The sequence below is a fragment of the Papilio machaon genome, chromosome 9 (assembly GCF_912999745.1).
Source record: "Papilio machaon chromosome 9, ilPapMach1.1, whole genome shotgun sequence".
Classification (NCBI taxonomy): domain Eukaryota; kingdom Metazoa; phylum Arthropoda; class Insecta; order Lepidoptera; family Papilionidae; genus Papilio; species Papilio machaon.
Genome location: NC_059994.1, coordinates 2,737,562 through 2,759,932, shown reverse-complemented (window position 1 = coordinate 2,759,932; position 22,371 = coordinate 2,737,562). Strand labels below are relative to the sequence as shown.

The 22,371-nt window shown below is 33.0% G+C and overlaps 1 protein-coding gene across 1 annotated transcript in view; it reads left to right on the top strand.

The window, feature by feature from the left end:
• LOC106718627 (cadherin-99C) overlaps nucleotides 1-22,371 on the top strand; it is a 107,046-nt gene that overhangs the window by 73,631 nt on the left and 11,044 nt on the right. The window contains exons 4-11 of the mRNA XM_045679221.1: nucleotides 14,850-14,935; nucleotides 18,914-18,979; nucleotides 19,275-19,453; nucleotides 20,210-20,332; nucleotides 20,656-20,895; nucleotides 21,119-21,268; nucleotides 21,574-21,792; nucleotides 22,164-22,358. Of these exons, the coding sequence (XP_045535177.1) occupies nucleotides 14,854-14,935; nucleotides 18,914-18,979; nucleotides 19,275-19,453; nucleotides 20,210-20,332; nucleotides 20,656-20,895; nucleotides 21,119-21,268; nucleotides 21,574-21,792; nucleotides 22,164-22,358 (1,254 nt within the window). The 5' untranslated portion in view covers nucleotides 14,850-14,853. The remainder of the gene's footprint in view (nucleotides 1-14,849; nucleotides 14,936-18,913; nucleotides 18,980-19,274; nucleotides 19,454-20,209; nucleotides 20,333-20,655; nucleotides 20,896-21,118; nucleotides 21,269-21,573; nucleotides 21,793-22,163; nucleotides 22,359-22,371) is intronic.

Below are 22,371 nucleotides of genomic sequence, written 5' to 3'. Positions count from 1 at the left end.
AATTTTTATTACGTTTATGTTTTATACATGTTTCAATTTTTTATACTTGTTTTCTGTTTGTACAGTTTATTTATTTTTAACTGAGAATCTATAATTAAAACGATGAAATAAGTAGAGTCAAACTAGTTTACCTCGATACCAAACGAATGCTACTTGGCTGAATGTATAAAAGCATTGATTTTTGAATTAAGTTAAATTTAATTTATGAAAAAAAAAAAAAAAAACTGATAAAGGGTTGTACATGGTGCTATTTTCATCCAAATAATTCAGAGCAGGACACACTCCGTTCAGTATGTGTTCAGTAATCTTGTCTGAGGTATTATCTCTATACAAAACAACACTGATATTATAAACTCGAAACAAAAGATATCGATAAGCTACGTGCCGAATGAGTATGAAATTGCGAACAAAATGCGATGAAAATTGCATGCACTCATTGCTCGAAACAAAAAAAAAACATGCTCTATTTTAAAATCGATTCCATTTTGATATTGAGACCGCTGAAATCGAATTTTATTTGCGGTCGGCCACGGATTGACCTCCTGACCATAATACGAGCAGTGGTTTATATATTCCTTATTGTTTTGTCCGCTTAAACTATATTTAAAAGTAAATTACTACCACATTATAATCCAGTAATGACTTCACTTATTTGGCACCGATTACGATATTGATTTAGCTGATATTGTGGTACTAGTCATAAAATAAATTCTTATAGGCATAACTTGAATAGAAAACCGAGTTCTTGTTTATGGTATTAAGACTAACGGCCTACTTAGTCCCGAAGGCCATTAAAAATAGGATTTAGGCTCATATTTATGTGTAATATGTGATCCGACTTAAATATGAAAATTATATTAAAGTTTTAACTGATGTGAGTTAATAGTAGCCCTACTAAATCCGAATATCGGGAACTCTTGAATACTTATGAGGAGATTCGGGTTAAGTATACTTTGTTCGGTCCTTTTCGCAACCTGCTGAAGTTCTATAGCCTCTTCAAACTAACAGCGCCTCTTCAGTCGTTAACGACGATAATGGTTATTCATAATGGGTACTATTTGTTGCGTAAAATTGGTGAATACTTTTGAGTCGTGATTGTACGTAAAACAAGTTTATTTAAACCATAGATAACTATGATTGTTTTAGACGGATATCTTGTAAGATTGACGTATGATTGACGTATGACGTATCTTAAATGTTGTTACACGCAAAAAATATAATACGACTTATTTATGTAGACACAGGAATGAATAATGCTTTTTATTTAATTAAATTAAAAATAGGTTGTAATTTAGAGTCGTCACTTTTTTAGTAATTTTATAGACGCTTTCATTTAAACGCACTGCTATTATCCACTACCTAGAGTTGATTCATATTATAGTTCTTTTAAAGTACTTGAGGATAATGGTATTACTCCGTGTAAATTGATTTTTGTATTAAATTATCCCGTAACCTTAATAAAATTTTATTAAAATTGATTTTTCGTAGTTACAATACTCTTATGAAAGTACCTTAAATGATGGGTTATAATTTACTAGATGTTGCCCTCGACTGCGTCCGCGCGGAATTAAAAAAAAATAATTAGTAGCCTATGTCTTCTTACAGACTCCGTTCTACATCTATGCCAAATTTCAACTAGTTCATGCAGTCTTTCTGGAGATATCTTCTAATAAATATTCATCGATCCATTTAAACATTCGCATTTAAAATGTTTAAATAATAATAAGAATTTGGAATGAATTATCTTCATCAGGGAAGAGTGGCCCAAACAAAGGCCATGAAAAGCAAAGGTGTAATCCATGTTATTTATTACTCAGGAAATACCATACTGTTTATTTTTTTATTATTTTTGTTTGTTCATAACTTCTGTATGAATCATTGAATATTTGTAATATAAACATAACTTTTAGGTCAGTTGTATTAGCACTTTTTATGAAGACGGCGCTCGCTTCCTGTAGAAAGTCTCCGCAAACATTATGAATAAATTTAAACAAACATTACGAAGCCAATACTTGACTGCTAATGAAGCTATCGTAGATAGCTCTTCGGCAAAACGATAAGAAACAATTACTAATATTATAAATGCATAAGTTTGGATGGATGATTGTTTGTTACTCCCGAACTGCTGTACGGATCTGAATAAAATTTGGGACTCAAATAGATTATACTCTAGTATGTGATATAGCCCACTAACTCAATTTTTAATTGAGAGCGGACGAGAGCTAGCAAGAAATCATTTATTAAGTTGCATGCCAAGATTAAATGTAGACTTTTGGTTTATTATAATTGGCTGCAAAATCGATCGAGCAAAGGTTAGTTCAAACAAATTTATCGTGTGATTATATCAAGTGAAAGGCTGTTAAGGAAGTGGTCGAAGCGTTGTAGAACAAAACAATTTGAACGTTTGTTTTATTAGTTGGTACAATGCAATTTTAATTTGAAGTATTGGAGCAAGACAAGTTCAGATGAACAATAGGTTAACTATTCGAAATAGTTTACATTTCCAGATTCATTATCTATTTTAAATAGTTCTATTGGGGATCTATTAATATAATAAGAGTAAATTAATATTTTACTGTGAGCTTTGTTAGACAACGGAGTTATAGCTCTCCTCTAGAGTATAATATTGCTAACTGTCATCACTAAATCAGCTTAAATAAGTAAACAGAACCTTCGCCATTATAGATAACGACACAAAAATATCTAAACATATTCGTTAGTTGTTAATTATTAGAGTGCATTTAACGTAAATGGCCCAGGTGTCTTACATAATATGCCAAATAGCTAGTGACAGTTATCTTAGTGTACTGCACTAATTACTCTAGTAATTTGTGCAGGCTGTAACAAATTTATCTGACATGCAGCGGCGCACAACCTAGTTTATTTCAAAGGTTCATTGAAATTATGTTAATTAATTTATGTCATAGTGTAATATCCTTCAAATTAAACAAAATCTTACGTTTTATTCTATGTCTAAATACAATCATTTTAAATGTGATCTCAACTCAACTGTTAATTCTTACTCATTTCTAGTTACAATGTAATATTGTTATTAAATTCTTGAATAGCAAACTTTTTTTTATTTAAATAAAATATGTTCAAATATGTCCTCGTATTTGTTACGCAAATAGTTTCAACACGAATGTAAACAGTATTCGATGCTTTATCTTTTTAATGAATCTGTTATGTATTGTGAATTGAGTTGTTATTTAGTCTCTAATTGGCTTACTAATGAATCTTTGATCGGAATATACTCAGGTTCTCATTACATGTTGCAAGCTTGTTTCTATTGCTGACTTTCTATGTTTGTTGCTGTATATGTAAGACATTAATTGAAAGAATGTTCTCTTTATAAAATGCCGTCTATAAACAACAATCACTTTCACTAGCCTATCCCATTTTTCAAACTATTCTAACTCTATATGTTAACAGGTACATGCACGAAGATAAAAAACATCATTTTCAATGCTTGTGGAAATTTTAAAAACACTGGTTCACAAAATCTTACAAATTTATTTTCCTTAATGTAATAATAATAATTGTGAGTTCAATTTTCATGTAATATGACCTTCCAAATTTAAAAAAAGTAAATTCATTGTATTGTAAAAAAGTAAACACCTAGCTTAACAAAAACAAACAACGCTTTTAATTTTACTTTATTCATTGCATAAAATATTTTTAGAATGACATCATACTGAGAAAAGAACGAATATAAAACCAATTGGAATGATTAGTTTTGGTGAATACAAATAACCAATTTCGTATATTTGGTCCTGTCTATTCATTCAATGTAAAGGTCACGTGTACAAGTTAAGGTTAAACGTTCCATATATACCGATAGCATGTCCTCTAACCTAACATCTAAAGGCAAGCTTCCATGGTGTGCGACATTACAGAGCACAGACAGACATCGACTAACACTGAAAGCACTATTCCAAGGTATGTAAGTCGTACGAGTCGGTATCCGTGCGTCCACAGAATTATGCACCATGAAAACCAGCCTTAAACGATACAATCGTCGAGTGAAGTTATTCAAAACGTTGGGGTCGGCGTAGGAGCCAGTCGGTAACCATAAATTGACCGCTGAGTAGGCACAAGATTGTCGATAATTTTGTCATGTCGTTCATGCCCGGTTGTAAATTTAAATAGTTTGATATACACTCCCTTGCGGTTACTAATGTGTAGGATTTATACGATTATATGGGCAATGAATATTAAAATAACATAATAAAAAGTATGTTCCAGTTAATAAATTATTATTAACAAATTAAGCTTTAATAGTTTAGCTTGTACGCGAAAGTAGTTATAGTAAAGTTGGACATTTATTGTAATTAATAAATCAAGGCGTGATACGCCGAACATGATGAGTACATATCAATGAACATCAATGAAATATACTTCACACTTACTCTTAGAATCTAATAGATGAAGTGTAGTGTGCAGTCACAGAAACACTATTACCATCGACATTCCATTTCAAAATCTTATATATATAAAAGAAAGTCGTGTTAGTTACACTATTTATAACTCAAGAACGGCTGAATCGATTTGACTGAAAATTGGTGGACAGGTAGCTTAGAACCAGGAAACGGACGTAGGATAATTTTTACCCCGTTTTCTATTTTTTATTCCGCGCGGACGGAGTCGCGGGTAAAAGCTAGTTAAACATAAATGAAATTTACCTCACAGTTACTCGTAGAATCAAATAGATGAAGTGACCTTTTTACTATCATACTGAGACGGGATTACTTGTTCTTGCAATGACTTGTACTATCGGGGATTCTTTCGGTATTTCACCTTAAAAGCTACAGTCGTTTGAATTTTCATATACGGCGACTACTCGGAAACAATAACCAATAGGATGTAGCTTTTAAATGTGTTTGTTCGAAAAAAAGGTCGTATACAAATAAATGCTTTTAACTATTAAGATGTTGTTTGCGCAACTCACTGCTATCAATTTTTTTATTTTGTAAGAATGGATGGAGCATGTTTCGTTGCAAGGAACAATGTCATTATTGTGTACGAACATCGCTAAGGGTCCTGACTGTACAATAATGAGTTACAATAAAATGTGAACGTAAATAAAATTTAAAAAGATACCACGGTGAGATTATCCATATTATCGTCATAATTTAAGTTGCAAATCTCAACTTGAAATACTTTAGAAGGTATTTTATGCGAATGTTTTCTGAGATATTTGATTCATCTTCGTCATTTTATGTCTCTCAGGAAACCTTCAAATTATTTTATGTCTTGTTTTTTTAATAATTCCTTCTCTAACAACATCACTCTTATATTCTTATGAAGCTTCTTTATCTGATCGTCATTCATAAAGTTATGAGCCTATTATATATATTTTATTATCGTCTTGCGAAAGAGCAGCGTTTGTATAAATAAAGTAAAAGAAGCTGCCTCGAATACTCGATAGTCTTATGAAGAGAACCTTGTCAAAGGATATTAGATGTTTTCTTTTAATAAATAGGCTTATGGTTATATTTAAGGGCCTTTGAATTTGTCTAGAATATTTTTTAAATAAAAATGAAACACATTTAATGTTTGCTGTACTAAGAATAGATATTTGAATGTAGTTTTAGCAACTACTACAAATGATAGCAACATTTCAATGTTAACTTTATATTAAAATAAAATTTTCCTACACAATACTTATCAGGGACTCAAACTTAGTATTTTGCTAAACATAAGATAGGCGGTCGGCATCATACAAACAGGTTGTAGCAAATTACAGCTGTCGCTTCATAGCGTCTTCATTATAATTTATGGTACATCCTTTACTAAACATTATCTGTGTATAAAGTATACACATCCGATAAGTATTAAAAAAAAATTATGTCTTATAGGACATAGGGTCATTTGCCAATCGTAAAAACACGGAAAATAATTTTGGATAATTTATAAATGCGGCATTTTAGTAATCGTTAATGTATAAAATATGTTTTAGTCATCATTATAAAGTACCTATAGTCTTATGGAAATAATTTTTTGAAAATAAAATTAAATGTGTATATTAGACATTTTCTTAATACATTATCTACATGTTACGTTACGTTTCACCATTAAAAAGTAATACAAATTTTTATTATTATTTATAAGTAACTAGCTTTTACCCGCGACTCCGTCCGCGCGGAATAGAAAAATGCACACAAGATAAAAAAGTTTCTATGTCCGTCTCCTAGTTCTAAGCTACCTCCCCATCAATTTTCAGTTAAATCAGTTCGACCGACCTTGAGTTATAAATAGTGTAACTAACACGACTTTCTTTTATATATATAGATTATAGATGTAAGTATAAAAGCGCATATTATATTAAATAAAATAACACTCTCAATTTATCAGCATTTCAAAGCACCATTAAACTTCATTTAGAAATCCGCCATTTCATTTGGTTCGTGTAGCGTTATCGAAACTCAATGGAAGTGGGTAAGTGGCAGGCGGCGAAATTACAGGACACTGGCCTGTAATGGTATCGCAAGCTACCTGTTCCGGGGGATAATGAGGGAACTAACTAGAGCTTTGTACTAAGAATGCTAGGACAGGACTAGGGAAATTCATTTGCTCATTACCTTTTATACGAAACTAACTCTGGTTAATGGGTTTTAACTTGGTGAAGTTTAACAAAGTTTGTGATGTTTTAAAGAAACTATTATGAATTTGGATCATAGATTATAAAATCTGTAAAATCAAAACATTTAATTTTTTCAGTTTCTTGCTAAACAAAAGAAGTTTAAATATAAGCTCACTTTGTATGGAATTTGAAATTAAGCCATGTTAAACGAATGTTATGGCAAAACGTATAGGATTTAGAACACCTTGTGGATATACTATTATTTATTAGGAAGTCATTTAATTCATTCATTCATTCATTCATTATGATTCCTTTCTTCTTACCTCGTCTGTTTCCGGCCTCCATGTTATGGTATCAGATTCTCATATCTTAAAAGTAATTAATCTGAGAGCATGTTCTTACTTTAATTGCACAACACTATACTATAATCTTACCCTCGGTCCGCATAATACCTTCCAGTTAATCACAGTATAGTTCTCATGGAAACTATTAAATCGCTTCGCAATTGTCTAAGGCCTAGGATACACTACAATTTTTTAAACTGCGATTTAACTAAAGCGATTTATTCGTCGCACGTCCCACTATTCTATGAAGTCAATATCTCATGATAAAATCGCAATGTGTTCGCTTTACGTTTCAACATATCATTGTAGGAGTATGTTACAGGTAAAATGTTAATGGTATATTTCCTTAAAGGGCGAACGTTTCAGTCGGATGTATATTTGTTATCAATGGTTCAGACTTTGACAGTACAATTGCTGTTTGTTAATATTCAAACGGTCCGTCAATTACTTGCCTATACGATGTTATAGTACACGACAGCTCTCTTAGATCATATATGGGGATTTATGATTTTCTATTCAGTACAAGCTAGTTTAACACTAGCATTATTTGTTTGGTTTTACTACGTATATTGACCCGGTCAAATTAAATATTCAAGCTACAATAATAAGTATAGAGCTAAAATTTAATAGGGATGTTTGGATCATCAATTTGAACCCCGAAATGTCCGAATTGATCTCACATTTGAATAAAAAATATTTAAGTTCCAAGGTACCAAAAATCTCCAATTATTTATTAATTGGTTGCCAAATGGTATTATTTTATGTTGATATTTATATGTTAAAATTTTTACATTTTCTTTATCTCTTTCCAAAACCTATTTATTAATTTAGTAGTTAATTCCCATTAAATATTAAGAAGATAAGAAATCCAAAAAAAGTGTTAAACCATTTAAAATAGAAGATGAACCTACAGCAGTTATATTAATTCATATACATAAGCTGTTAGTACATAGTCGGTGTTAACTAGCTGTGTAATCAATTAGCAAACTGCGTCGTCAACTCGCTTCCCGTCTCATAAATCCCTAGACGATGCTCCTCGTTCTGTTATACGGTGATTACTTTTACGATACCTTGTTAACGTTACAAGCTTAAAAGGATCTCGATTATGTTCCCTTTTAATAGACCAACGCAAAAATACGTTTATTATACACGCATATCATTTTATATTATTCATTCATTTTTGATCTTGTTATTCAGGACTCTTTAGCCTCTCTTGACTAAGACAATGTGGTGTTTAGAAAATATTGCCTAAAAAAACAGAAAAATGGGACCCATCTGCAAGCACTTCCTTTCTATTAAAACATTTTTTATCAAATTAGGACCTCCAGGGGCGGAGATTCGCAGTAACACTCATAAAAAAAATACAGTCGAATTGATAACCTCCTTCTTTTTGAAGTCGGCTAATATAAAAATAGAATTAGATGGATTGAGTGAGAATTATATGTTTAAAAAAAAAATTATGCGTAGACTGATTAATGTAGCCGAACTTCGAGCCCCTCAGTGGGGAGGTATAGTGAGTTGATGATGATGCTTAATGTAGAAGAAGCGAGAGAGGTGTGTCAAGACCGCGACCAATGGAGGTCTTTTGTCTCGTCCTACCTCTCTTGGTTACTGGCGGTTGTTAGTAGAGATTGCATTCAGATATGACGACCCTGGACATTTCGTTGTAAAAGGAAAAGGAGATGATGATCATCGACATTTAGATTAACTAATGATCTTAATTCTTAAGATCAAATCCGTATTTGTGCGGGAACGTTGGGTTTGCTACTTAAGTGTTCCAGTGTCGGGCTGATAAAACTGAGATTGCATCGCATCGCGTGACGACACCATCTAGCGGAATAACGAGGCGCCGTGTCGCCTGTGATTCATTGTTCCATTGAAAGCTTGCCGACGTGTTTATGAAACATTTTACTTCGATAAAGTGCGATGTTTTTATTTATAAATACCATTTTATATTCATATAGTCTTTTATACCTACCTACCTAATGGAAAGGGAATGTGAAGTTGACCTGTTAAGCTGTCTCCCTCTTTCGACTTCTTGAAAACATGTTTGAAATAATTTTTTTGTACAATATTTTTCAACATTATTTTTGTTTTGATGGCACAAAATATTTAAATTGATTAATTTTATTATTTTCAGTGTAATATTATGATATGGTTTCTAAAACTTCAAGACGAATATTTTGGTGTACTGAGTAGGTACATTTTTTCATACATAAAAATATATGTAAATTAAAATATAACATAAAAATTCCGTTTAAATTGAAAATTCAAAGGATTCAAGACATAGTACTTGTCAGGTATTCACATTACGGTAGTTGGCAATTTACCAAATAAGCAGAGGCTAGTGAGAATTCCTTGAATACGGATTGCGAGACGTTGTCACCGCATATAACGGCAAACTACATATTTTTTACAACACTATGTATGCCTAGTATCATAAGTATTTATTTCATAATCGTATGAATATGTACCATAATTCGTTCGCAAATGAGTATCAAATCTGGCATGATTTTATTTACAATCTAAGTCAGTAAAGTATTTAGAAGCAACTCCAAAGTTTTAATTTTTTGGTTCATTATTATTTAAAACAATAATACTGACATGATTTTGGGTCAATCGGGTAAATATTTTATCATGAAATGACTCTGTGAAAAGCGGCGGGATTCCCTTCTCCATCCGTCCTAAGATAGTTCAAGGGTTAAAAGCGTTTTAAAGCATTAAACATCGTCTGTTAGAAAATAAAAATCTCTTTACTTCTTAAAATTGTGTCAATGATACTTCAGCGTTATTACGTACAGCATTAATGCAAGTAATAACCTATTTTGCTCACGACTTTACCCGTAGCTGCCCTCTTGAACTTTAACGGATGAAGTTGTTTCGTAAGATCCATGCAAAATAGTGAAGATGCGCCCGTTACTAAGAAACACTTTCGCGTTCAAAATTAATACGTTTAAGTGATTGCATGTTAATGAGAATTATTTTGCACAAGAACGTTAATTGCTAATTACGAAATGCTGATGGTTGAGTGATGGAAGTATTTTTACGTACCTACGTAACTCTAAAACTGTCTGAACAGATCATAGTGTTTGAAGTCTATGCCCAACGTTGAAATCACGAATGAGGTTAATGGGCATATTAACTAAATTTACAGGCACAAAAGTAGCATGACTTTTGTCTTTGTAAACGGCCTGGCATTCAACAATTTTATTAGACATTCGATCTATGGAGTCTTGACCGAGTTTTTGCTTTATTGTTTCTCGAACAAGAACTAGTTGAATATGGATTGTGTTGTCCAATAAAATTTGAATTGCAGTACTGATAGCTTAATTAAATTGATTTCGTATTTATAGTTAAAAACTTTAAAACTTTAATTGTTTAAATGTTAGTGGTATTTGCCATTAAATAACGATTTTGGTTATTTCTTTATAAATATACTTTGGTGATGACTAAGAATGTTGCACATTTTATAAAGAGCATCATTATTATGAATGAATAGACCTTTAAGAATCGATTTTCTAATAAAGTTGTTAAAACTTTTTGCACAGCGACTCTGTGATTACTTATTCATGACTTGGACCGTTGAACTTAGTTTGTGACGAAATCGGGTAGGAGTTGGCCTATAAATGGGAATATAAAATAAAACTAGCATTTGGTCATGCCATTTCATACTTTATCCGAAGGTGGATAAAGTTCAAAATTACTTACATAATCTGAGTACAATCTACACCTGTCTCGAGGGAGCAAAGAACTTTAATCTAGGTCCTTGATTTGCGAGCGATTTGAGATTAACAATTTAATTTGGGATTCCTACATAATTAAATGTTATATTTGCTAAGGAAATGTAGACACCTTGTTAATTTAGTGAACGCCTTAGCTGTAAGCAGGGCCGGATTCCGTTGTTGATATTTTTGACAGTTTTCGCTTTAACATTTATAATCTTGATCTCTCAGTTGTTTCTAAGCTGGAACGCAGATGTCAGAAAAGGCGTTGTTTATAATTTAACAAATGTCGCGGCATTAATCTTAATGCCACGTTGGGTTGGTCCGTTTTAGAGCACCACTTTCGCACTAAATTATCACGACTATGAAAATTCTATTTCCATTTGACCCACACAAGTGGCGTGTGAATTTATTATACAAATGTTACAGATGATATATAATGTATCATTTGATATATTATTACATAAACAAAACTTATAAAGTTGATAATAGATTTTCGCTATTCACAATATTACCATAGGGAGTGGAGCAAGTGACAAATAAATGCTATAAGCTAAAGACATAATTTTCCGCACATATAATTACTTTAAAGCGCAAATGAAACAAATATCTCCGTTAGCTTTGCAAATAGTGGGGAGGATGCGGAAGTGAGCTCGCCGAGATGATGCATATTAAACTGTTTCTGATTGTTTCGAAACTATTATAACGTAACAATGGGTATGGAGCTAGATCGCATGGATGCGGTATTTAGTCGGAGCACCCTTGTGTTGTTTGCTGTGTTAAGTTATACTATTTTATATTTCATATCTCCCCACAGTAAATGAAACTTGAAGAAATTACATTGTTAAACTATGAAGTTAACTCAACTTTTAAATCGCACTGACCTTTCCATATTTGAAATATTAAACCTACTTCATTAACTTATATGCCCAGTCTGTTTGAATACGAAATTTTGTAATATTATGAAGTGATGTTAAGATCGTTTGATTCAACCACTTCTGTATACCATTCTTAAGATTCTGATGGACAAAGAATAATTGGAAAGCACATTTCCTGGTTGCATGGTTTCACCTATTACATGTATAGATAAATATCTTTACACAGCTTTATATTTATGACTGCCTATTCTATGTTTTCTATGCAGGCATTCCTGATGCTCTGTAGCAAGTTGGCTCTTATTGATCTTCCCCATTACATCGGTACGTGCGCGAGTGTTCAGACAATGGCCTATAGCAACCGCTTCGGTATCATAATACAAATTCCATGCTAAATTATAGTTTTCCTATTCGATCTATTCTTACGTTTTCATTACAACGCCCAGTTATAGATTTGCATGGGTCATCTTAGGATACAATAGATATTTTATGTCACGATTGAACACTCTTTTAAATTATACGAAAAATCAAACTGGAATTTAAATTGGAACTTATTTTGAAAACCGAAATTCTTTCATTCATAATAGTGAAATAGTTAATTCGCTGATGCTGACAAGGTTACTCTCGTGACTTTATTCTTAAGCTTTAAGAAGATTGATGGCTACAGATTCCTAAATAACTAAACGATTAAACAGCAAAGCTACCCCATTAATTTCTGTAACTCTGTTAATACGTAAGCTGGCAATAAAATTCATTATACCAACCGAAACCACTTTTAGGATGTTGCGGCATTTTACGACGGAACGTATAAAATCTTTATCTAAGTTATATTTTTGAACAATGAATGATGTTAAGTATTATGTAAGTTTACTACAAATATAAAATAACATCTATAGACTTCATAGATTCAATGCTATTAAAACATCTTGGACCAAATTCTAAAGCAATTACTTTGGTATGTCTCCTCACCTTCAAATACCTTGCCACCTTCGCTTTATTTCGTCCTACGTTGTAGTTTTTGTCCTCAACTACATATTTTATTAGCTAAACTAATATTAAAAGTATCAATTTAATATTGTTATTTTATGTATGCGAATCCGCCTCTGTACTTTATTACTTGTGCTAACAATGTATTTTGTATTCGAAGATTTTTCGAATAATATTTTGTTAATTTAGTTCTTCAATAATACTGTCAACCTCTTTTATAACCCCACAAATTATATTTAGTTGTTTACACAGTGAATTGCTATCAAACGTTATACGTAATAGAAGCCTTTCGATGCAGATCGTGTCAAGATGCGTATCCGGTACGCTGACGAGAACGATATCTCGAATTGATGCCAAGAACGTACTAGCCAGTTCGAATTAACTATATAAGGTTTTGAGTTTAAAGTGCAGACGAGTATGTTAAAGGAAGATGAATTTAGGACAAATTTCAATGTCTAAATCAATTTATAGTTTTAGTACATAGATTTTTTTTGTTTATACCTTGCTTAATATCAACGATAATTTTAATATCTTCTTTTTATTAAAGCCTTCTATTTGAAAAAAATGTGTCGAATCTTATAAACAGTGCGTTATGAGATTCGACAGATTTTTTTACAATTATGGTTTAATACTCATTTGCTTCACCATTACTACTTATGTAGGTGGGGCGTAAGCTGTTAATTTCAACGCATTTCTATGATTTACTTGATCAAGTACCGCCTATAGGTAACAGGGCTAGTTTTTGCTGCGAGTTATGTGAACTGCTTTCAACCGGGGTGTGGAGACCTGATAAACGAGCCGATACTAAACGAATGTGGCATTTATTTTAAAACCTATTTCGATACGTTTTTATTGCAATTTGCGAACTTGTATGTTCATTCACATGCGACTTCGAAATGAAGTGCGTAATTTTTATGCTACTATGAAATGTGGTAAAGTTGTATGAAATTTCTAACGTTTTAATGTTAACTAAATGTACATATGAAGCTATGTAAAATTATAGTTCTTTAACCTTGAACATAAGAAACTGAAAAATAAACTAACTACGAATATTCATAAACTTTTTCCACAATAAAGTCGAGTAAAAGGCGAAGTCTTCTTTTATCTGAATACAACAATATTAAATCGTATTCACGATAGAAAATAATAAAAACTAATCGTCTTATTTACACAGTTAAATCAACAACATAACATACATCCGACGAGAAACCTTAGTAAGGACTTGTTACGCCTTTTTCATTTGCATATTTAATTGCCCATTTACTTTTTGTTAGATTACCATGTTGATGGATTTGTCGTAAATACCGACGACTGATCGAATGAATTAACAGTCTCTCCTTATTCTATTCGTTGTAAAAAATATTATAAGGATCTCACGAAAATGTGACTTAGTATACTGTAAACTTGTAGAAGTAAATACAGTTTACAAAACTGTATTCCATTGGGGTAGCATTTGGTCCAATAACAAAAATAAGTACAGAATTGGAATCATCGTCATCATCATCAGCTCACTATACGTCCCTACTTAGGGGCTCGGAGCTTACCCCAAGTTAGGGGTGACCAGGCGATAGACCAACCCGCACTTGGCCAACTACGCTGGCTAGGTGCGGGTTAGTTGACTTCACACATATCATCGAATTTCTTCTCAGATATGTGCAGGTTGCATCACAATGTTTCCTTCACCGTAAGAAGATAAATGTACATATGTAAATCGAATATCAAAAAACACTGTGTACATGGCGGGATTCGAACCCAGGACCTGCAGATTTGCAATCTGTGCTTAATCCCTGAGCGACCGACCCTCTAGATAGGAATAACAAATAAAATAATACAAACCTCTAGTAATTTTATTTTAACTGTCAGTTTGAAGAATATTATTATTGTATACTGTAATGTTCAAATACCTATCTTGCTACCACGTAATTGGATTCTAATTACATTACACAATTTCGTACATCTCAAATTCAGCAAATGCATGTCATACGACACAATTCGTGTTAAAACCGTCAGTCTGTCGGTGGGAAGCTTTGTGTATTGTTTTGCTCACTTACAATATAAATACCTTTTTATTTCTTATTTTATCATTTCAATAGTGTCAATTGCACAACCGATTTCATATTAAAAATTTCAAGGTAGTTTTTAAACAAGTTGAATTGGGTTCGCTATTATTAAGACATTTTAAACATAAAAAATTGTTCTTAATGTCTTCTAGACATAAATGATAGATTAATCGTGTATTTTAACTGTCATAACTTCACCATAAGAACTTTATCTGTTTGTTTTTCACTTACAATGAGAGGTATTTTAAAATTATCTAATATGTTTCTTTCTGTTACAGTGAGATGGCGCGGGGGTGCGCGCTGACGCAGCAGTCAACGGTTTGGCTTCTCATTTGTTTGCTGCCCTTAGTATGGACAACACCAGGTTTGTATCTATAATTTTTTAAAGAATATTTAATAGTGAATAGAATCAATACATTTTAGGATTTTATGACATATCTGAAAGATATGTACATGCGATCTCGCGTCAACTTGTCTTATGTGAGTAAGCTGTCATTAAATCCTAAGTTTGAATATGAAAGAGCAGTTCAGTTCTGTCTGAGCAGTATTAAGAGACTAGTAATTTTTATTTTCATTAAATGATTGAGATGAAACAATTCATAGTATTTTTAACAGTATCATTATTCTTATAGTTTGGTACTTATTCAAAACCTTTAAATTCATTGATCAATCCAAAGTATTTATAGTTAACCTAAAATATTAGGAGCATGACTTTCTCTGACAGATCGCTATAGAATCACCTTTGACTTGTTTTTATTTGTTCAGAATAAACAAATGACTATTGTACTCCGCTAGCGGAATATAACTCAATGAACGAATGAATGAATGCTTTTATTTGTCATATTGTATGAGTCAAAAATCACCATATAAAATTGAAATAAATATATATATTATATATATAAATAAAATATAAATATATTATCTTCGACAAAACAAAGTTAACATTATTTTTTAGCAGTAAACAATTATTATTCATTACGATAGCTATCTATTTGTAAGGAAATAAAGTAACATAGTTTAGAACTTCGTTACTGCTGTAGTTAACTTCACTATAGTATAAATGTAGCGGTTAATTGGCTGCATATGAAGCCAGCATTGTAATTGATTGAATTATATCTCGTAATTCATTGAGGTCTGCTGATATAGATTCTAATTGGATTACTCAATTGATTGAAGAAAAGGTATGTGCTGACGTTTCCGTAGTTCAAATGAATTAAAGAACTATTGAATGGCCGCTTTATTTCACGGATGAAAGGTTTCTTGTCTCTACATTAGGTATATTAAGCTATTGTTTTCTTTGTTATTTTTGTGTTAAAACTAAAAGAAGAAAAATACAAATATACTATAAAGTTAAAAACATGAGAGTGTCTGTATGTATAGTAGCTGTACCATTAACGAAAAATCAATTTCTAAAATGTTTGTCTGTCCGGCCCTAGGCTTGGTTGTAGACCTAGGTTGGTTGTATAGATGGCGCATTTTAAAATTTATGCATTTTGTCAATAGAATTTGTCGACCGTGATAAAAGTCCCATTTTTGTGTACAATTAGTTCGAAGAATAAATATTTGTTCTACGATTTGAATCGTGTATGGACATATAACATTGGTTCACGCCTTTCAAGGAAATCGTTAGGAAAATAAACAGACATTCACTGAGTGTATATTAATTAAAACTATCGTATAAGGCGTTTCAGTTTAAATCGAGAACCCTTAATTAGTGGTTAACTGACAAATAGGTTATTAATTGAACATTTCTCAGCCACGCCCTATTTCGATACAGTTGTAATAGGTTCTAGATGAAAGAAAAGATGTTTGAAAGTCATAGCAGATATGAAAACAGGATTGAACACTTTTTTTTTAGAAAATTTCATTCAAGACCTTGATAAAAACAAATTTCTAATGCGTACAAGTACTTTATGTTCAGTATATGTCAAAGAACCACAATCGTCTCATCTATAGTGATGGTTCATGATGACTTATATAGTTTAGTTCACGTAATAGTGAAAAAAATATCGTAATTATAACTGTGAAATTGTATAAACCAATAGCGATATATCTCGATATGATAATCTTGGCTGATGCGAAATGTCATAGGCCCGATGTTGGCCTTCGACACCATTAGCCGGTAACGTACAGCATTAGTTGCGCATCGCTATCTCTATTACGGGATATCCTGCTTATATATTATTACAGTTATATACTATAAATAGCTGAACACACAACGAAAGCGTGAAGTTTAAAAATCTTTAGATCTTTACGGGATGAATTCAGACAAAGCATTTTTAGTGCATAACTAGTATAAATCGATTGTAAGCGACATAGTCTACGGTTAATTTAGAAAATGAATTCCGAAGAAAAAAATGTTATGTGCTTTTTAATTGTACTAGTAATTTGGAACCAAAGCGCTAAGAAATAAAATGTTATTTATTAAATTACTTTTTTTTTCATCACACAATACATGTTTGCGTTGAATGTAATTAGTTCCTTCAAACAACTAAAAAAACTCGTCTTTAGCTCCCTATTCGAAAAACAAATAGAGAATTTCATAGCGGTAATTAAATTAAAACGTAAGGATAATAAAACAGACCCCATTGATGGTTTAATTAGCACCGCTTCGTCAATACGTTTCCCTTGAGAGAGTTCATTATAGGTTGGGATTTATTGTGTATAAGTTTATTGCACACCTCTTCCTTATGGGTTTTACTATGACTCAATTCATTGCCGACTAACTATAGTGCTTGAAGTTACTGGTCGTTTTAATACCCGACCGGGACTGTTGTGTTAATATATGGCATTTAAATTGCAAGTTCAGCAATTTATATTATACAATAGATTTGAATATTTTAAATGTTAAAGTTCTCTTGACGTTAGCTCGAATAAGTCGAGGTAAAATGTGTTTTAATTTCCACTAGAAAATCTCTTGAAAATTTTCTAATGCTCTAAACACAAGTCATTACAAACATTGTCTTTTAAACTCCAGCTTATTCTTAGAAAAATACACACACAAAGATCTTGTATGAACATACTTATAACGCAAATAGTTTTTTTCTAATTATAGTTATTACATAATACTAGAGTGAGAATACAGATAGAGGATCTCCGTCCAAAGGTCTGCAGAACCTCACTTATCGACGCCCAATAGCAGTACCTGCGATGTGTTCCGGTTTGGGCGAGATTGCCAGCATAATTATCTGCTGCCGAGATAAGGATATTATTATTTTAAGAGATTCGAAGTCGGCGTGCGTGAAGTAATCTTGTATGAACATACATCGACTTGTTTTTCATATTGAGACACGTCTGGTCAATGACCTACGTTTTTTAATAACTGTGTGTGATCACAGCTTGCCAACAATGTTACAGAAAAGATACAGATTATTTTCTAGACTTTGTACTAGTCATCATCATCAGCTCACTATACGTCCCCACCGAGGGACTCGGAGTCTACCTTAACTTAGGGGTGACTAGGCCCTAGCCCACCGTGCTGGCCCAGTACGGATTGGTTGACTTCACACATATCTTTGAATTTCTTCCCAGATATGTGCAGGTTGCATCAAGATGTTTTCCTTCATCGTAAGAATGTCGGATACACGGAAGTACATATTATGTAAATCGAAACTCCAAAAACATGGCGGGATTCGAACCCAGGACGTGCAGATTGCAAGTCAAGTGCTCTGAGCCACCGACGCTCAGTTATATTACGCTTGTACTAGTTATGTATATATATTAGTAAATATAATGTAGACAATTAATACAATTGGAGCGTCTAGAAATGTTATATGTATCTAAAAAAAAGGTATTTCGTGATTGTAATGTATTTGGTTTATAAAGAAAAACCATTTTTTTTCTGTCTGTCTGTACACAAGTCCTTATTTAATAATTACCATATGTTTTACAACGAATTGAGTCTATCGTACAGTGGATTTACCTCTATTACAAATCGTATTTTCACAATCAAGGCAAAGGCGAATGACCTCACATGTTTAGGTGTATAATAATTCTTTGTCGCATCCAATATAAACAAATACTAACTGTACTATAGCAAAGAACAATCGTATTTTTGTTTACACATATTCATAGATGAGGCTGACCATCTACAAAGCAGTATGACATAGCATACAATCATTTCTCTAACGTTCCATATGAAGGCACACGCATTTATCCCTAGCGATCAAATGATTAATTTAAGTATAGTTTCAATTATAATTCTTGTTCAATATTACAAGTTACATAATATAAATAAGCCTAATGGTAAGTGTTTGCTCTCTGTGATGAATTGTGTATTAAAAATAATACCAAAATATGCAAGGCATTTTTAACGTATTATTTGATATCTTGCTTGTTTCAGGACCATGCGAAGTGGAAACTGGGCAGTCAAGCATCATTGTGGATATAGAAGAAAGCAAAGGAGATAGTGAGTAATATTTATAAGATTTAATTCGTGAGATAGCTGTTCTTTTTTTAAAAGTAGAAAATTATAGTTCACCAAAGATAGTACTGCAAAAGGATAAGAGGTCATTACAACAGTTTTAATATAATAAATAAATTTTCACCAAGAAAGAGACAATCCGTTCCTTTCTTTTCATAGTGCGTTGTCTTTTTCAGAGCACGACCTGTGATTTAGCATGATTAACAAACACTTTCATGTTTTATATCTTCTTTCTTTCCTTTTAGGATAATTAGATTAACAAAAATATGTTGTGTTGCAGATGTAAACCAAAGTACAATACCAGCGGAGTTGCCAATAGTGGGCGAGCCGGATGTGGATATAGTGCTGTCAACCGTGTTCCCCAAGGGACCAACGCTGTTCCAGCTGGATGGCAAGCGATTGCAGTTGCTACAGCCGTTGGACAGGGACGCCGATAACCTGTCGCATATGGTTTTTCAGGTCAGTAGTAACTGGTGTTAAATCGATATTGATTTCCTTTTTCATACCGAGAAACAATTCTATGGCCTTTTTTATTTTTGTTATTTCGTAGCCTCGAAATTTTGCTGCATCTAGCGCATCTCTTTCCTTCACTTTCCGTTTATTATACATATTGTTTTTTTTTTTAGTTTTATATAAAGTTTGGCAACATGTTGTACGAAAGTTAATGGTTGGTATTCATGTCTTAGTCTTGTAGAATATGTTGCATGTTTTTTTCCAATTCAAAACATTTGTTACATATATATTCCTTCACTATCTTAAATAATCTGCAATGCAATTAATAGGTTTAATTTCTTGTAATGTTATTGTATCACTTGTATCTGTACCTTTCTAAACGATGTATTTAATAGCGTATTAAATAAGCAGGTGTTGTGAGTTATTTATTTTGCCCGAAGCTACACGTTTGCTAGATCGTACCATCGCTTATTGTAAGCGCCAAAAGAATTGAATCCGTTTGGGTTGCAAAGCTCCTAGCAATGGACTTACGCTTACTTACTTACGGTAATCAAATAGTTTACCTCTATAATAAGTAACATATAACCAGATATAAAATGTGATGGATGAAGTTAATGTTGAAAACTAAATGTACAGGAAGATGTTCTTGAGACTTTTAGTCTTAAAAGTTATGTCGTGTACTCGACGAAATACAAACACGTGAGCGGTTTCCCAATTATTTAAACGTGACTCTTTGAATGAGTTTAATCATTGACATTACAGCTCGTATGTCAAGTGAAAACGACAAAGAAGCGGCGGACGATACCGGTCATAGTGCGGGTGTCGGATATCAATGACAACGCGCCCGTCTTCCAGAACACGCCATATGAAGCCAATGTTTCCGAGGTGAGTTTGAATAGTACGATTACAGTTATACATAGAATATATTTGTTAATATTTTTAAATGAGTTGTTCAAACGACAGTGATTTTATTTAATAAGGGAGTGATACACTAAGAATAAAGATGTATTTACAATGTATTTGTAATTTAAGGGTTCAATCAGCCACAGATGCGAACCATAAAAGTACAATGACCTCAAAAAATGCGAATGTCAGCTACTTCATGTATCGGTCAAAAAATATGGGGTTCTCTTAAGACTTTAAAAAAAAATTAAAAATGGTCATAGAGGCACAAAACCATTTACATTTGTCTATTGTATTTTCTACAGCTAGTACCGATCGGTACGACGGTGTTTGAAGGTATCCGCGCAGTGGACATAGACGCGGGTGTGAACGGTCTCTCGGAATACTTTATCATACCAGGAGATAATAAGACTTTAGAACAAGCGAATGCTGTCGATGGTTACAGCTACTTTTCCATTCCGCTGCCGCATCAAGGCGTAGTGACAGTCAACCGGACTTTGGATTACGAGCGAACGAAGCTTTATCTAGTCACTATTGTTGCTTCTGTAAGTTAATTTTACTATACTAAAATGTTAATTCCCAATGATTTTCCTATCTCTTTTAAACCGAGATATTTCCAAACCGACATTATAAATAAGAACAAGATAGAAGCAGTTGAATATTTTATGGAAGTTTGTGAACGACGATATTATCTGAACATACGAGTACATACATAATTGAGATTATAAAAAAGAAAGATCAGTAGAATTAAATGTATAACTTTATCAGGATCGCGCGCGTGACACCAAACGCCGACTGTCCAGTACCACGACTATGACAATTAACGTATTAGACGATGATGATCAAGACCCTTCCTTTATTTACCAAGGCTGCACTATGCATGATGGCGCGTGCATCAACCCCGAATATACCAGCTATGTAAGTATATGCTCTATTAGGTAGACCCAATAAGCAAGTATTTATCCTGACCTTTAGTATCTATTGCAATGACTTTTACTTTTTACTAGAAATTAATTTGGCACTTTCGCATTAGAAACATGCCATCCATGAAAACAATGTTTTAAGCCGGCAAAGCAGTAGTTCCTTCGGAGATGTTCATGTGCGTCAGATCAAATTAGGCGATCCGCAGCTCGTCTTTCCGAATCATTTAATGATCATCACATCCAAAGCAATTTAAACTAAAATACCTGTGTATTCACGTCCTGTTTATGCAATAATTTTAGGTAAACAGCGGAGTTCTAGCAGGAATCCTCTCGATTGAACCAGAAAAGATCCAAGCGGTAGACATGGATACATTAGAGGCTAAGATACGATACAGCATAGAGAGCGGGGAACCTGAATCCTGGGGTACTTACTTCTCTATAGACCAGAATACGGGCGCTGTTAGACAGTTACTGCCTGTTGATACTACTGTCGCTAAGAGGTTCCAACTTGTTATTAAGGTATTATTAACTTATTTTAACTTATTGTCTGTGTTGTTGTGTTCTTTTGGCATAACTTGTAAAACATTCGTTGATAAAGGCAATATGATTTGTCTGTTCAAAATTGTTTTCATATCATGTAACGTTGACTAAAGTTTTATTTAGATATATACTAGATGTCGCCCGCGACTCCAACAGCGTGGAGTTAAAAGTAGCCAATGTATTTTTCCAGACTATGTTCCACATCTGTGCTAATTTGATCAAGATCCGTTGAGCCGTTCCGGAGATATCTTCTTAATTTTCGCATTTATAATCTTTAGGATTTTTACTAAGCCAGGTCAAGTGCTGACTGACCAACTTAATAAAGTGTCTATACAATCTTTATCTTATAGGCAGAAGAAATAACTGAAGGTCGTCGCTACACGACTGCAAAGCTAACAATAACAGTACGTCCCGTGGACGCCAGCCCTCCCGTCGTTAACGCCTCTTCGGAAGAGGGGCAGGTCGAAGAGAACTCACCCAAAGGCACTAAAGTGTTAGATTTTAATAAAAAACCCATTAAATTATCTGTCTCCGATCCTGATCTGGTAAGATTTGAAA